The 17,056-nt window shown below is 40.3% G+C and overlaps 2 protein-coding genes across 2 annotated transcripts in view; both read left to right on the top strand.

The window, feature by feature from the left end:
• The window catches only part of LOC133419082 (uncharacterized), a 34,997-nt gene extending 21,569 nt beyond the window's left edge, over positions 1–13,428 (top strand). Inside the window, exons 7-15 of the mRNA XM_061708099.1 lie at positions 124–340; positions 1,751–1,860; positions 2,014–2,129; positions 3,491–3,637; positions 8,701–8,737; positions 11,271–11,433; positions 11,633–11,901; positions 12,915–13,060; positions 13,138–13,428. Coding sequence (XP_061564083.1) covers positions 124–340; positions 1,751–1,860; positions 2,014–2,129; positions 3,491–3,637; positions 8,701–8,737; positions 11,271–11,433; positions 11,633–11,901; positions 12,915–13,060; positions 13,138–13,428 — 1,496 coding nt within the window. The remainder of the gene's footprint in view (positions 1–123; positions 341–1,750; positions 1,861–2,013; positions 2,130–3,490; positions 3,638–8,700; positions 8,738–11,270; positions 11,434–11,632; positions 11,902–12,914; positions 13,061–13,137) is intronic.
• vkorc1 (vitamin K epoxide reductase complex, subunit 1) lies at positions 60–3,338 on the top strand. The gene is made up of 3 exons (XM_061708715.1): positions 60–340; positions 1,751–1,860; positions 2,014–3,338. The coding sequence occupies exons 1-3, from the start codon at positions 159–161 to the stop codon at positions 2,223–2,225; spliced, it is 504 nt and encodes a 167-aa protein (XP_061564699.1). The 5' UTR covers positions 60–158; the 3' UTR covers positions 2,226–3,338.
• Positions 13,429–17,056: the final 3,628 nt, after the last annotated feature.

Here is a 17,056-nt window from a genome sequence, read left to right as displayed (position 1 = left end):
ACTCCTCCCGACCAATCACAATTGTGGATCTGACTTTTAACTCGTTTCCTTGATCGGGGGGGAATCGGTGAAGTTTGAAACGAAGCCGAAATAGATAAACACCTATTTTATAACTCGTTTCAGCTGCTCGTGGTACAAGTGGATCCAGAAGTGTCCGCATGGCAGCGACTCCAGGTGTACCGACATGGGAGAGAAAAGTGCGCATTCTTCTGTGCCTTTTCGGGTTAGTTTTGTCCGTTTATGCTCTTCACGTCGAGCTGTCCCGAGAGAAAGACCCAGATTACAGAGCGATGTGCGACCTGGGGGAGTCTGTGAGCTGCTCCAAGGTTTTTATCTCCAGGTATGACTTTGTTTGTCTTTTTGTAAGGCTGCTCCTATCTAGGCTGCATAATCCATTACTGGCTCAAAGATTTTTGTTTTGCAAGCCTCTGTATATTTGTTATGGCGTCCCTAAGCCTCCCTTTCATTGCCACGTGTTAACAAATTCCTCCTGAAACACCAAACTTCAAGCCATATCGCCCAACGCGACAACACAACGTGGATACTTTCCTGTAAAATAGCTTTTTGTTTCTGATGTTAGAGGTATGTGCCTGTCTGATCTTTTGCCTGCCAGCATTGCAATGTGGGCTCTATCTGGATTAGATGTGGACTATTTGAGTACAGAGCAGGGGCGAAAATCCCAGGGGGGACAGGGGGGACAAGTCCCCCCCATTAGTAAAGCTGTCCCCCCCTAGAATAATTTGAGACAGAATTAATAATTTTGGAACAATGCAGTAGTATTTAGTAGTGATGCACCAAAATGAAAATTTGTGGCCGAAACCGAAATCGAAAATAATAATAAACAGTAAAATCTCATTACACTTAAAACAAGACTCATCACTGGAAAAAAACAACAATTTTCACCTGTTTCAAGTAAATTTTCACTTGAAATAAGTAGAAAAATCTGCCAGTGGAACAAGATTTATCTTCTTATTACAAGCAAAAAAATCTTGTTCCACTGGCAGATTTTTCTACTTATTTCAAGTGAAAATCTACTTGAAACAGGTGAAAATTGTTGTTTTTTCCAGTGATTAATCTTGTTTTAAGTGTAATGAGATTTTTTTTAAACTAAAAATGAGACATTTTAACTAGAAATAAGACAGATATTCTTGTTAAGATTTTGGGTTTTTGCAGTGTATTATGTCAGATGTGCTGTATTATTGCCACCTTCCACCTAATACCATTGTTTTGTATTGCTCTAAGAAAGGTCTTCTGCCTGTTTGCGAGATAGAGATGAAAATGTCAAAATGCTGTATTAAAGGAAGGCTAAAACTTTTATTCCTTGTCCCCCACTGGATTTATTCTCTAAAATTTTACTGTTTATTGTCCCCCCCAACTATGAAACGGGATTTTCGCCCCTGGTACAGAGTGGACTTTAGTTTGAAATAGACAAATGGTGAGGGTTTCATATAATTTTAGTATTATGGTCCTCAAATGTGAGCTAAATAATGGAGCCCATAAGGGATACGAGTGAGTTTCTTATAGTTTTAGTAAGAAAAGCCCCAAAAGTGAAAAATTAAACAGTTGGACCTCACCTGCAGTAAAAAACTCTCATGGGCCCTACATTTGCAGCCCACCTTTAATCTATTTGACGCCCACACATAGATGCTGGATGGGTCATAGATCTGAAAAAGCTTATTTATTGTGTGTGAGTGTGGTAACCTTATTGTTGCCTCTTTCTCTTTTCTTTTTTTTTTTCTTCCTTTGGCAGATGGGGACGTGGTTTTGGTCTGGTCCAGTATTTTGTGGCCCAAGATAGCCCTCTGAACCAGCCCAACAGCTTGCTTGGCATCATATTCTACACTCTGCAGATGGGCCTTGGTTAGTGCATCACTGTCTTCAGAAAATTACAGGGCAGTATTTTTAGGCCCAAAGTAATCAGCGTGGTTTAGCCTGCATTTTATGTATTTCATATTACATAAACTTGTGTTTTCATATACCAACAGTGAAATCCTCCATTTCTCTTTATTCCAGGGCTATTTCTGTCCAAAAAAGCAGCACTGGCCTTGGTCCTCTCCTCCTGGATCTCCGTGGCTGGTTCAATTTATCTTGCATCTATTCTGGCCTTTGTCCTGGGGGATTTCTGCATGGTTTGTGTGTCAACATATATTGTCAACTTTGCACTGCTCTACACCAACCTCAAACGAAGGAAAGCAGTTGAAGGCATGAAGGAGAAGGCGGGATAGAAAATGCCACTTGTGAAATTCAGCACATTCTTTCCTCAGGCCAACCAGGGGTCACACTGGATAAGAAAACTAAAGTCTGTCCCAAAGTTCAATTAATCATTGTCAAAAAAAAAACAAAAAAAGGACTGGACATTCATCAGTGAAGATCTGTCGGATTTTTTCGGAACATAAAAACCTTTATTTTTGCAAAACAAGGTACATTTGTAATGCTGATTACACTGTTTTGAACACTACCTCCTGTCTGATGTGATTTAATTCTGGTCTCTTGTACAAAAAGGTTCAAGTTGGAAACATCATAATTAGCAACGCTGTCATTAAAATACTCAGTGCCATCAGCAGATGGAGCTAAATGCACACCGGGAATTCAGTCCAGGCCAAACAAAATTTACTTTCAAAGCTGTTACAGTTTCATTACTTCCAATGCCAAATTAAAATGCTGCCTAATCTTAATATGAAACAAACAGAAACAAAAAAAGGAGATCCCATAGTAGCAAATATTCTTTAAAAACCCCATTACAGTAGAATATGCAATAGATACACAAATGGCGGAATGAAGAAGACAAACGTTCTCTTCTTTTTTTTTTTTATTAATGAATCAATAAAGGGAAAGTTTGCCTTCATTTATAAAATAAAAAAATTCTGGGGGCATGATGTTAGCTTTGTGAAGGCACTCTACTTCACATCTATACTTTCCACATTTTGTCCAGAAGTGAATAATGATATAATTTATCCTGAGACTGGATGCAGGTTAGCAGTATTTACATAAATGAAGGATTGAAAATAAATCATCCTGTGAAACCTCAGTTTATTTACATAACTTTAACTTTATAGTTAGGCCTTTTATGTACCCTCTACTTTTAGATGAACTCAGGGGGAACTATTTATCTTTTTTTTTCCAGTGCTGTGAATTCATCTCTCGTCCAGTTTATGAAGTTAACCGTTTGCATTTGGTGAACTTGCTTCTTGTCTTTAAGGAAATAGTTTTCCTGGGATAGTGTTAGCAGACTTAGTATCTGTGTCTATGTTGGTCATACGTGATGAATTATAAACACATTCATGAGACTGACTATATGGTGTATTCTTAAGACTCAATAAAACACTTTTCCGAGTAAATTCTTGTAACTTATGACAAGTGTTATGAATGACTGCACAGCAAGCCTGTGGTGGATGTAACATGTTACAGTTGTTGTAGGGGTTTAAAATGCCACCCCAAAGTCACTTAAAAGAAAAAGAAATCTTCTGTGTTACTTGTCACATTGGTGCAGTGGGTAGAGTCATTTGCCACGTCAGCTGGAAGGTCACTGATCAAGCCAAATCTTACAGAACATGTGCCCAAAGTGTCCGTGGACAGGACGCTGAATAGGGGGGTCCTGGGGTTCCTGAATCAATCCTCCTCATCTAACCAGTCCCAAGTATGGATAAATGTGCTGTACTGTGTCACCAGTACTCGAGTTGTAAAAAAAAAAAAAAAAAATCAGGGGGGATGGTGGATTTTATCATATAGGGACAAATAATTTGTGCTGATTACAAATAATATAATATATTACAAATAATAGCACTGACCAAAACACCTGCAGAAATACTGCAGGAATGACATAGCAGCAGTTTTCTGAACTTATCAATATGCGTTTACAGGATAAGTCAAATTTAGTTTCTAGTTAAAATGTCTCATTTTAGTAAAAAAAAATCTTATTACACTTAAAACAAGACTCATCACTGGAAAAAACAATTTTTATGCTTGTAATGAGAAGATAAATCTTGTCCCACTGGCAGATTTTTCTACTTATTTCAAGGGAAAATTTACTTGAAACAGGTGAAAATTGTCAAATAAGTTATTTTTCTGTTTTTATTTTTCTGGTGTTGACTCTAAATGTTGAAATAGCAGTAATACCACATTCATTGATGAAATTACATAAGGGATGGAAAGGGGGGATGGCAGTTTTACTGGGGGGATGATTTTGACTGTTTTTATTTCAGGGGGGATGCCATCCCCCCTCAACTCGAGTACAGTGTGTCAGGAAAGGGATCTGATGTAAAACTTATGTATCATCAATATGTGGAATGTGATGCCCTCCTGTGGCCACCCAAGGGGGGGCATCACATCCATGATACTAGTCCACATTTCTACTCCAGGTGGGGCTCTGTCATCAAAACCCCTCCATTACTGACCCGTCGCTGCAGAGAAAAAATGTAAGTTCAATAATCTGGAGATTTTGTGCCAAAAAGTTTTACGTTTTTGTTGTATCTTTTTTCATTTAAGGAGGGCCAGGTTGAGATGGCCGGGTTGCTGCATCTTGCCCATGTGGGTCATTCAAGAATGAGCCTGAAAACTGCCCTATGTGCATCTTAACTTGTTAACTTGTTAACTTGTCACAGCTCAGATCCCTGCCAGCGATAAATGTTGAAACAAGACAGTTTAAGTTGAACTGTGAATGTAAATATTCTCAAACAAAGAGTGTGAATAATTATGGCATTTGTTGTGTTAGAGGAGAAGAGTATGGATGAATGTAGCATGAATGTGTAAATGCTGAAAGTGACTAAAAAGATGTGTGAAAATCTGAAACTTTTTCCTCAGAGCGATAGAGGATGATGGCTGACATAACCACATGCACGAAGGCAAGTCGTCCCAAATCATGATGGATGGATGGATGGATGGAAGATAAATGGACAGATAGTGACTGCAGAGCTGTGTGAATCTTTCAGAAAACAAGCTCATGGAGAACATTAGATATATCGAAGTTTCTTCAGTCACCTCCTGTTGCAAACATGTACTGAAACATCTTCAGTTCCTGTTCAATTACTCTTCCAGCCTAATGGATGAGTTTACTGAGCCTGCTGGCGTCTCTGCCACAGCGTCGTTCTTCAGGTGTACACCTCCTTCAACAACTTCAACCTCCTTCTGCATGATGTTGTTGGACTTGGTCAGAGATGCTTTCCTTCTGAAGTTGACCACCATTTTCTTGCTCTTGAACCACTCAACAAATTTGTCCACCAGTTCCCTGTACTCCAACTGTACTGTAACTGTACTCTAACTCAGTTGATGATTCAACAATCTGCCACAATTTGTGGTTTCGTAGTTGAGGGATATGTGGACTATCAGCAATTTAGATATAGCTCTTTTACCAATGACTGGTATGTGCACTGGTGCTTCAAGGAAGAGCTACTGTAGCTCTTTATTGAATTCTAACAAAAAAACACAGAGACATACACTTTATATTCTTTTAATTGTGAGTTTTTCATACAATTGCCCTCAAGAAATTTCATTCAAACCAGTGGCGTCAATTCAGTCAAAGCTAAGGTATGGCAAGGTCACGAGTCACAGAACTTAACTAGAGTATCAATCAACACGTCCAGCAAATATTCATCACAGAAGTCTATGTAGCTGATCTGTGTGGTCAAGAAAATTGGAACTTTTTCAAATGCAGTCTCGCTCACTGCAAAAACTCAAAATCTTACCAGGAATATTTGTCTTATTTCTAGTTAAAATGTCTCATTTTTAGTCAAAAAATCTCATTACACTTAAAACAAGAGTCATTACCAGAAAAATAACTTGTTATTTGACCATTTTCACCTGTTTCAAGTAAATTTTCACTTGAAATAAGTAGAAAAATCTGCCAGTGGGACAAGATTTATCTTCTCATTACAAGCAAAACAATGTTGTTCCATTGGCAGATTTTTCTACTTATTTTAAGTGAAAATCTACTTGAAACAGGTGAAAATTGTTGTTTTTGAGTCTTGTCTTAAATGTAATGAGATTAAAAAAAAATTAGACTAAAAATTAGACATTTTAACTAGAAATAAGACAAATATTCTTGTTAAGATTTTGAGTTTTTGCAGTGTATAATAACTAGTGAAATCGATCATGTTGTTCTTATTTGCATTTGTAGTTATTCCATAAATGTATTTAAAAAAACAAACATTTACATTTAACCCTTGAAGCCAAGGTGTGGCGGCTGCCATACCTTGCCATACCCAATTGACGCCCCTGATTCAAACGATGTCAGTAGCCACTGTGAACATTTAAGTTATTTAGGAGCGAAATAAATGATTGAGCAGCTTACCTACGAAGTGTCTTATCGGAGGGTGGGTGTACAGTAGGAGCCGGTGATTGGCCAAATCTAGTATATAAACACTGACGCAGAAGGATTTTGCAGTCAAACAATGGCTTTCAGGACACTGGCGCACCCGTTGATTCTTGTCAGCCTTTTGTCTGCAGGTATGTCTCTTTTAAATATATATAAACTGAAATGGAAAATACTAAGACCATAGCATACTGGTTGATTTTGAATTGATTGTACTGCACCATTATCTGGAAAAGACCTTATAGATTTGCTCGTGTCATTAAAAGTTATAAACTTCAGGGAACTGCCTCTCGGTTTTAAGGCAGAGAAGCATCACAAAAAGCAGTTGACTGCACATCAGGAGCGCGTCCACAGAGAGGCAGTACATCAGGATCAGCTTCATTTTCTCTCAGTTCTTTACTGTTTGGACTGGTGATCTTATACTTTTTTTTAATTAATGAAAAAGATGTTACATACATTTCGATGTATTTAACCCTCTGAAGGACTGTTACAACCAAAAACGTAATAACTGCCAATAATGTAATAATTTTGCCCATTTCAAATGTAATAAAGCCAATAGTGTAATAATGTGCCAATAATGTAATAAAACTTTTGAGTCAATAATGTAATAAATTTTTTGCCGATAATGTAATAATTTTGTAATACCAGGCCAATAACGTAATAACCAGCCAATAATGTAATGCCTTATTACATTATCGGCAAAAAGTTATTACGTTATTGGCTCAAAAGTTTTAATACATTATTGGCACATTATTACACTATTGGCTTTATTAAATTTGAAATGGCCAAAATTATTACGTTATTGGCAGTTATTACGTTATTGGCCATTATTACGTTTTCTGTTGTAACAAGGACCCTAATAAATTAGTTTTAGCATGTCAAAAAACAATTTTAGTAAACATTTAGGGCAGGGGTCTCAAACTCAATTTACCTGGGGGCCACTGGAGCTAGGGTCTGGGTGAGGCTGGGCCGCATCAGGTTTTCAACAAAAAAAACGCATTTATTAAAAACAGAAAAAAAAAGAAAAAAAAAACTGTCTTCAATGCTTTTGCTTCTGCTATACCCTACACTTTTTCAGTGCTTTGGTTCCGGTTTTCCACAAGAAAAGCTCTGATAAAACATTCCACTGTTCTCAAATATCTTAATTTTTAATTTTCTACACAAAATAAGATGAAAAAATAAATAAACAAATAAAGAATAAAGAAAATAAATCAATCAATCAGTAATAAATAAATAAAATAATAATAAAACAGCAAATAAGAAAAACTTAAGAAACCACATATAGTTGGTGGGTAGAGAAATTATTTTTTTTCAGATTCAAATTAACAGTATTAACAGTTATTTAACCTTTAACATGAACATTAATGAAACTTTCAACATGAACTGTTCTGAACATGGCTTCTCTTGCCTACTTTTGGCTAGATGTCTGGCAGCGCTTCCTCTCGCATAGCCGAGCCACATTTGGCTTGAGGGAGGAAGCAATTGAGACCCTCAGTAGACTTTGAAGATGCTCATCAGTAAGTCTGGTCCTGTACTTGGACTTATTGAAGTTCAAGGTGGAGAAGAGCTTTTCACACAAGTACGTGCTCCCAAAAAGGCACATGGTCCGCTTGAACATTCTGGAAAGCTCAGGGAAGCTGGGAGTCAATTCTCTCAAAAATTGCCCAAGCTTGTCTGCTCTTCCACTCACCTCCCTGAACTTGGCTTTGAGTTCAGAGTTGCACTGCAGGTCAATGAGCTCCATTTGAAGCACAGGAGGGGCATCTTGCACATCAAAGGAGAAGGGGTCCGCAAAAATTTGAAATGTGGCTCTGTGCGTCTTGAAGTCTGCAAATCTGTGGTCAAATTCCTCCTGTAGCTTCAAAATGGCATCAGCATACTTCTCACCACTGAATGGTGTGCCTGCATCCACAAGTGCCTTGCATGCTGGGAAATGGCAAAGGTTTGTCTGAGATAGCTGAACTTTCCATAGCATAAGTTTTGTGGAGAATGCTCTCACATTGTCATAGGCAGCACTGACAAGTTGCCCCTGGCCTTGTAACCTCTTGTTCAGTACATTAAGCTCATGCGTGACATCAACAAGAAAAGCTAAGTCCATGAGCCATATAGGATCACTTAACACAGGAACAGCCACCCCATTCTTCTCCATGAAGACTTTCACTTCTGCTCTCAACTCAAAAAATCTCTTCAACATGTTTCCCCTGCTGAGCCAACGTACCTCGGTGAAGTAAAGCACGTCCCCATATTCTGACTCCATTTCTTCTAAAAAAGCACGGAACCTTCTGTGTTTTAAGCCCCTGGATCTGATGTGGTTGATGCATTGCACAACAACAGACATCACGTTGTCAAATTTCAGGCATTTGCTGCAAAGGGCCTGCTGATGGATAATGCAGTGCAGAGCTATGGCTTCCTCCACACCCTCCTCTTCCAGTTTTTTTTGAACAAGTGCCACCAGTCCATTTTTCCTCCCTGTCATTGATGGCGCTCCATCAGTTGTTATCCCAACAAATCTCTTCCATGAAAAACCGGCATTCTCAATGGCATCACACAGCTGGTGAAATATCTCCTGAGCGGTGGTCTGGCCATGCATTGGCATTACTGTGAGCAACTCCTCTGTCACTTCAAAATTGTCATCAACACCACGGACATATATTGCGAGCTGGGCAGTGTCAGTGATGTCTGTGGTCTCATCAAGAGCGACTGAGTATACACTGAAACATTTTGCTTTCTCACACAGTTGATCATAAATGTCACTTGACATGTCACAAATGCGCTCTGCCACGGTGTTGGCAGAAAGGCTGATGTTGCTGAACTGACCTTTCTTTTCTGGACAGACAATACTTGCAGCCTGTAACAGGCACTTTTTGACAAATTCACCTTCTGTAAATGGCTTTCCTGCTTTAGCAATCATCTCACTAACCACATAGCTAGCTTCGACTGCTGCGTTATTCTCTTTGGTTACTTTCTTAAAAAAATCTTGTTGCTTCAGTAGACATGTTTTAAGATTGGCAACTCGGTTGGCTCTCTCATCTCCCTGGTATTTTGCATAGTCCTCAGCATGTCTAGTTGTGTAATGACGTTTCAAATTGTATTCCTTATGCACCGCAACTTTCTCTGTGCAAATAAGACACGTCGGAGTGCCCCTGTGCTCCACAAAGAAATACTGAATTTCCCACTTTTCCTGAAATTGTCTGTGCTCATCACCAACCTTTCTCTTCACTGCAGGCTTTGAGAAAGACATGTTTGGGGCTGTGTAATATATAATTCCACTAGGTATCGCTGTTGTGTTGAAGTTTAAGTTTTAGTGTTTAGCTGACGTACAAAGAACGTAATTTCCGCTGGTACCAGATTGGCTCAGGGTCCTGCGCCTGCATATGACGTCGAGCACGGCACAGTTAGTGATTGGTTGAACGTCAGAAACCATGGAAACACAAAGTGTTTGTGGTGGCCGTTTAATATTTATATTATAAGTTCTCCCTATAAACGTGCATTTTTTTCACACTGACAGGCTCAGATAGTTACAATAAGTGTCCGACAACATACTAGAAAGGAGAAATGAACGTATGTCTACCTTTAGCTTGAGATCGCTGTTTGTTGCGAGAGCCAATCAGTGTGGAGAGTCTCATAACGTTACTGCACACAGGTCCTGTGCGGTGTCCTGCAGGCTGCTGTGCCCGCTGCAGTTTATGGAAGACAGAGTTTACCGACAACCGTTTAACGACCAGGAGAGTTTATGTTTCGCAGCCGGCTCTGGAGGGAGAGAGCCGGTGAATCCCCTGTTTACTGACCGGGAGGAGAGAGCCGGTGAATCCCCTGTGAACTTCCCCTGACCGGGGGAATGGGACTGGACCGGAGTTCGCTGGCGGTTTACCTGACCGGGAGTTTCGGAGGGAGAGAACCGGGGGAAAACCGACGAGATTACATACAAAGTCAATGCAGACCGGAGGTTGTTTATTTTTTTCGCGGGACTGGACCGGAGGACTGAACCACTGCTAGCTGGCAGGCAGCCGGCTCAGAGCAGCAGCACTGAAGGAGAGAACTGGGGGAAAAACCCACAGTTTACCGGCGGCCGTTTACTGACCATGGGAGTATTTTTGAGTATTTTGCGATTATTTTTGTCGCTTTTGCTGTGAACACCCCTTTAGTCCACACAGCAGCAGAACAACAACAAACAGCGATCTCAAGCTAAAGGTAGACATACGTTCATTTCTCCTTTCTAGTATGTTGTCGGACACTTATTGTAACTATCTGAGCCTGTCAGTGTGAAAAAAATGCACGTTTATAGGGAGAACTAGGGAGAATGTGACGCCTCCAGAGGGTATCATGTACCCAGAAATGACAGCGGAGCTTCGGACTTTCAGAGCAGTACAGCGCAGTGATGGTGGTGATCTCAGTCATGGATGATGAGAGAAAAAGCAAAACAGGCGGGCTCGCTCGCGTATGGGCGGGACAAAATCGTGTCAATTGTGTCCGGTGTGCACACAGCTTTAAGCTGTCATTTCTGGGTACATGATACCATACAGCATCCATGTCAAACTCGCGCGGGCCGCACTAACATTAAACTTTCATATCAAGGCGGGGGCCTCAAACTAGCGTCCGGCGGGCCGCATTTGGCCCGCGGGCCGCGAGTTTGAGACCCCTGATTTAGGGTATAGTGTGTTTATACTGTTGATTTAGTTAGAAACATATACCAACTACTATCAAAAAGTCAGAGGCCCACAAGCTAACCTGCTGATAACTATTGTCATCAGCTTTGTGGTGCATTTGCTTTGAAATACTGTGTCTCACAAAAATGGATGATGCTGATTGACTGGTGTTGTCTCTCCCAGGATCGTGGGCACAGCTTGATGGTAGGTACATGATCCAATCACCACTGCTCTTTGAAGACACTTATTTGCAGCTGTTTGATGGCATTTGTTTAACAAACAGTCATGTTGACTGGCCAAGCTGATATCTGTTTCAGTGTGTGGCATCGCTTCACCTCAGCCCAGGATAGTTGGAGGTAAAGACGCTGCCCCTGGAAGTTGGCCATGGCAGGTCAGTTTGCAGAGATTTGACAGCCATCTTTGTGGTGGTTCCCTAATCAACAAGGAATGGGTGTTATCTGCTGCTCACTGCTTCTCTAGGTGAGACTTAACACACCTCTGGATACAGTTCTTTTCATATAACTGCAGCGAATGACTCAGAACTGGGGTTTAACCAATATTTGCTTTAGCAAGCAAATATAAAATTGGAGATAAAAAACAGTTAAAATATTGACATTCCTGAATTGTTTGAATATAAATATTAATCCAGCACATTGGCTTATGTTTTGTCCAGTTTCAGAACCAGTTCAGTCAGATTGCAAGTTTCTCTCGGCATTCAGAACCTGCAGGGTGAAAACCCAAATAAGGTGTCCAGAGACGTAGCCAAAATCATTATACACCCAAACTATGACAGGAGCACCAACAACAACGACATTGCTCTGCTCAGACTATCCTCGCCAGTGAATTTCACAGACTACATCATGCCTGTGTGTCTGGCAGCAAAAGGAAGTGTGTTCAACAGCGGCACTGAAAGCTGGGTCACTGGCTGGGGTAAAGTCAGAGAGGGAGGTGAGTTTTATGGAGCCAAATCAAGGCCAAAAGTTTTGCTAATTTGAAAATAAAATCTGAACCTGAAAATTCTTTTTTACAGTTTCAATTTTATTTTTTCAGTATCAGATCTTTTTTTCAGTTTCAAATCTTTTTATTTCAGTTTCAAATCTTTTTTTCAGTTTCAAATCTTTTTTTTTCAGTTTCACGTCTTTTTTTTCAGGTTCAGACTTTTGGCCCCGATCTGGCGTGGGGGGCGTGGCATCAACTGAGAGGGGCGTGGCATCATGAGTGACAGCAGAACAGAGAAGGCGGGGGACGTTCCTCAGGTTGCAGAAGTTATCAGTAGAAGTATGATTCAACACTGTATCCATATTCACGTAATTGGCAGTGGAAAAAACTGATATTAGTGACACATTTCTGTTTAAAAAGCTGTTTTAGACCGTACTTGGCACCAATCGCAGTATAAAAGCAATAAACTATGCCAGACTGTACAGTTCAACAGCCACACTTTCGGTCTAAAACAGCTTTTTAAACAGAAATGTGTCACTAGTATCAGTTTTTTCCACTGCCAATCACGTGAATATGGTGTATATACAGTGTTGAATCATACTTCTACTGATAACTTCTGCAACCTACGTTTCCTGAAGGCAACATGACTGAGGAACGTCCCCCGCCTTCTCTGTTCTGCTGTCACTCATGATGCCACGCCCCTCTCAGTTGATGCCACGCCCCCCACGCCAGATCGGGGCCAAAAGTCTGAACCTGAAAAAAAAATTTGAAACTGAAAAAAAAGAAGTGAAACTGAAAAAAAGACGTGAAACTGAAAAAAAAAGATTTGAAACTGAAAAAAAGATCTGATACTGAAAAAAATAAAATTGAAACTGTAAAAAAGAATTTTCAGGTTCAAATTTTATTTTCAAATTAGCAAAACTTTTGGCCTTGATTTGGCTCCATAGGAGTTTCATCAATCTTCAGATTGATGTGTTCGCAATTCTGCAAGTTTCTGTCTGATTTCTCACCTTTTCCCACAGTGTTGTTACCATTCCCTAAAACTCTTCAAGAAGTAGAGGTGCCGGTCGTAGGGAACCGACAGTGTAACTGTCTGAATGGAGTTGGTATGATCACCACCAACATGATCTGTGCTGGTCTTCTGTCAGGAGGCAAAGATTCCTGTCAGGTTGGCTGCCTCATTTCACTGAAGGTAAAATCATTCAGGTTTTCTGCATTTCCAGACAGTCCCTTCTTTCATTTCAGGGGGATTCAGGTGGGCCAATGGTGAGTAAGCAGGATTCCGTGTGGGTCCAATCTGGAGTTGTTAGTTTTGGTTTCGGCTGTGCTCGTCCCCGTCTGCCAGGAGTCTACACCAGAGTGTCCCGTTACCAGTCCTGGATCAGCTCTCGTATCCGTTTGGATAAACCAGGTTTTGTCCAGTTCAACTCCACGGGAGTGGATGCTGATCGCAGCTACACCTGTCGGGGTCTGACATCTTCTCCAGCCACTCCACAGACAACACAAACTACAACTCTAACTAGTCCTTTATGTTAGTCTGTTGCTCGAATCTTTCTAATTTTAGAAATCAAAATTTGTAGTCCTTTGTTTTTGTTACCAATACTGATGATTGATATTTGATATTTTTAGTATTTGACAATTATTTGTATTTGGTTGTGGTATGACACTCTTAAAAACATGTTTTAAAAAGTTCACCTAAATAAAATTTCACATTTACATTTTTCTTTATTCTCTTAATTATATATTTGATGTATTTTGATATAACAGCAACGCCACATTAAAGGTATTGTGACATGAAAAACACATTTTTCTTGATTTTTTGTGTTTTGTTGGGTGTCTTGACATCAATTACACCCAAAAAACAACGAACTTTTAACATTCAGTGTATTGTGTGCTTTCTGGGATTTTCCGCATAACTGTGCAAAAACGGCTCATCTGGTTTGGTGGCGGGCCGTGACGTAAAGGGCCGCTAAATCACCGCCCCCTCCACCCAGCTCCCTGCCTCCTCTCCTCTCCAGCGCACCATAAAGGCTGATTTATGGTTCCGCGTTACACCGACGCAGAGCCTACGGCGTAGGGTTACGCGGCAACGCGCACCGTACGCTGAACCCTACGGCGTAGGCTCTGCGTCGATTTAACGCGGAACCATAAATCAGGCTTAACATGCAGCTGTTTAGAGCCTCTTTTGTTTCCATCACCGGAGGACAACTGGTAAAAAGACCCGCGGCCACTGACTGGACTTAAGATAAGGGGACAGTGCTGCTTGCATGCCTTTATTTTTATGATTGTTTGCTGTGGTTCGCCCTGCTGCTTTTCTGTGCATGCTTCGCCTGTCGCTCCCAGCTTAACTCTCCAACGCCGCTGTGAGCGTATGGCTGGAGGAGGAGGAGGTTTGGAGGAGGAGCGGAGCAATGATTGACAGGAGAGGGGGAAAAGGAAGCGTTTTTCACGGCGCAAAAAAACACTGTCATAAAAAGCCAGGAATGGAGTACTAGAGTGAAGTTTTTCTTGTTACACTCTTTTAGACACATTTGAGGGATGTTGGCCAAGACTTTAACTTTAAAAAACTTTAATAGTGTTAAAAGCATGTTAAAAATGATGTCACAATACCTTTAAAGCAGCACAATGTAACTTTCAGCTTTTGTTGAGTTTGGCGGCTCCTTTGGACAAAAGTGGTAGTGCTTTACCAGTAGTTTGGAAGGGTTCCAACCATCCACCTCGAAGTTACATAGTGCCAGTGAAGGCGATACAGACCCACTCAGACCATGACAGAGGTGTCATTAAACCTGTTATAAGTTGATGTACCATCACAATGACTCTGGAAATATTATATTAAGGTGGAAAAGGTACATTGTGCTGCTTTAAGTTGTCTCCTATGAAATGAAGACAGTGGAATGCAGTTTTTACCACATATAAATACAGATGACGCTTTTAATATGTGACTTCACACTGATGTCACCATTAAAACAACATTTGAAATGAAAGTACGCATTGCAAGCATTCGCTGGTGGCCCTGCAGCTCCTCGGGTGTTGCTGGCTGCCATGGTGGATCACTTCAGTAGCTTTCCAAGCAGTAGTCTGATGGATCCACATTCAATCAGACTACGCCAGTATGCCTGCCCAACTGCAACGATGCAAGTGATGAGGCGTCGAGGGGTCGCAGCAGTGCTCTGCTAGTCTTCATTTTAGCTCTGGCAGCATTTATTTTCAAAGTCGTTTCGATAGCAATGCAAGAAATTAGGATTTATTTCTGGAAAGATTTGATCAGAATGGGTGGGAAGTAATATCATTCAGCATCATAAAGGAGCATAAGCTAAGCCTGCCAAGCTAAAGTAGCAAACTGTGACCAACATAAGATGGGCATGTTCCAACCATGCTCGCTTCACTCATTTATAGACAAACAACCACAGATACACTGGAAATACATGCACGCTCACATTCACACCTACAGGCAATTTAGGGTCATCAATTAACCTAGCATGCATGTTTTTGGATTTTGAGAGGAAGCCGGAGTATCCGGAGGCAACCCACGCAAGCACGGGGGAGAACATGCAAACTCCACCCAGAAAGACCCCCGCCGGGCCTGGTAGTCCAACCAGGAACCTGGGAAAGCGGTACCAACCAAGCAAACCTGCTGCCCACTTTCAAAACATGTTTTATTCAATCTACTAAAATGAAAGACCACATCTGTATTTTTCCTTTATTCTTTTTATTATAACGTCCATGTCTTTTGATACAACAGTGTTAAGACAATGGAAAGCAAATATCACATATAATAAAACCGAAATAAACTTTTGATAGACGTCTCTTTTGTAAATGGCACTAAATTAAAGCGAAGTATGACAAATAAAAAAGGTTTCCTAAAGAAAGCAATTCACATTTTAAAATACAAATATGTTTTAACATGTAAGCAGCTTAAAGTATTTTACAAGTTTTAGACATTTTATATTTTGTTTCAAAAACTACTTAAGTACTGTACCGACTTTTTTATGCAGAAAAGGCTGCTTATTATAGACTGTGGCTTAGAATATGGAAAAATCACTTTAAGCCCCTGCATCACACATCTGCATCGTTTCATCCACGTTCAACATATGTGTTCTAAAGCACACTACCTTTAAGTTTCATCCAATGTCTTGTGGGACAATCAAGACTTTGATTTAAAAAGTGTGCTCCATAGTACCTGATAGATTATAGAAAGCAACATTTTTTTTTGACTCCCAACCATGTGAGCAATTCAACTGAACAGAACTGGTCTTGAAAATGTGTAACAAAAATCAACTCTGTCCTGCCATAAAAAGTTTTTGGAAACCTGGCTTTTATTCTGTGTCCTTGTTTGTTTTTGCTGGCTGTTACGAAGCTTTGTTTTTAGTAATAAATGAAATACATTAAAAATAATTCATACACACAAGCTGTTGGTTTAATTAATAAAGTGGATATTATCTCAAACCGTGTTCATCCCAACAAATGGCAACACAGGTTGTTGCTGTTTCGGTTATCTGCAGTTAGCTCAAACCCATTCAGTTTGCAAAAACTCTCTTGTGAAATACGTCTGGAACTCATCCCATTTACAGCCATTTCCACCGGTACAAAATCAATTACAGCGGGGTGAGAGCAGGCTTCATGCAAGAGTAGGCTATCCAAAAGTCACTTCTTCTTCATCAAGTCACTTTTTATTTTTAAAACAAGTGACTGCAGGAGTCTGAAAATTCACTAAATAGGCAGGTAGGCGTTAGCTCACTAGCTACAACTTTTGCTCTAGGTTGAAGTTCACACTTGGTGACTTAAATTATAAATTTTAACTGTGAAATTTAAGGATAGATAATACATAAATTAACAATTTAATTGAGTGAAATAAGAATAAAAAAACATCAGATCATTTCCACCCAATCAAGTGATTTGGAAATCACTTGATTGGCCCGGATTTCCAACCACTAGTCTGATTTAGGGCCAATCCCAATGTTCACCCCACTCACTACCACTAGCCCTCAAAATGAAGCCACAAGGGGTAGGGCTTTGTAATCTTCCCTAGGGATTGGGACACCACTTGCTACGTCACTGCGTGGTTTACGTTCGGGTACGTAAGCGACTGCGTAGTTACGTTTGCACATACGTCACACCATATCAGGAAGCCAGAAGCTAAAAACAAGCTAGAAGTTGTTTTAAT

This window comes from Cololabis saira, chromosome 19 (genome assembly GCF_033807715.1).
Source record: "Cololabis saira isolate AMF1-May2022 chromosome 19, fColSai1.1, whole genome shotgun sequence".
NCBI lineage: Eukaryota > Metazoa > Chordata > Actinopteri > Beloniformes > Belonidae > Cololabis > Cololabis saira.
This window is presented reverse-complemented; position numbering and strand designations above follow the sequence as displayed.

Coding starts and splice junctions, on each gene's coding strand:
- vkorc1 (XM_061708715.1), top strand. CDS start 159: ATGGCAGCGACTCCAGGTGTACCGACATGGGAGAGAAAAGTGCGCATT. Junction 341..1,750: donor TCCAAGGTTTTTATCTCCAG/GTATGACTTTGT, acceptor TTCCTTTGGCAG/ATGGGGACGTGGTTTTGGTC. Junction 1,861..2,013: donor CACTCTGCAGATGGGCCTTG/GTTAGTGCATCA, acceptor TCTTTATTCCAG/GGCTATTTCTGTCCAAAAAA.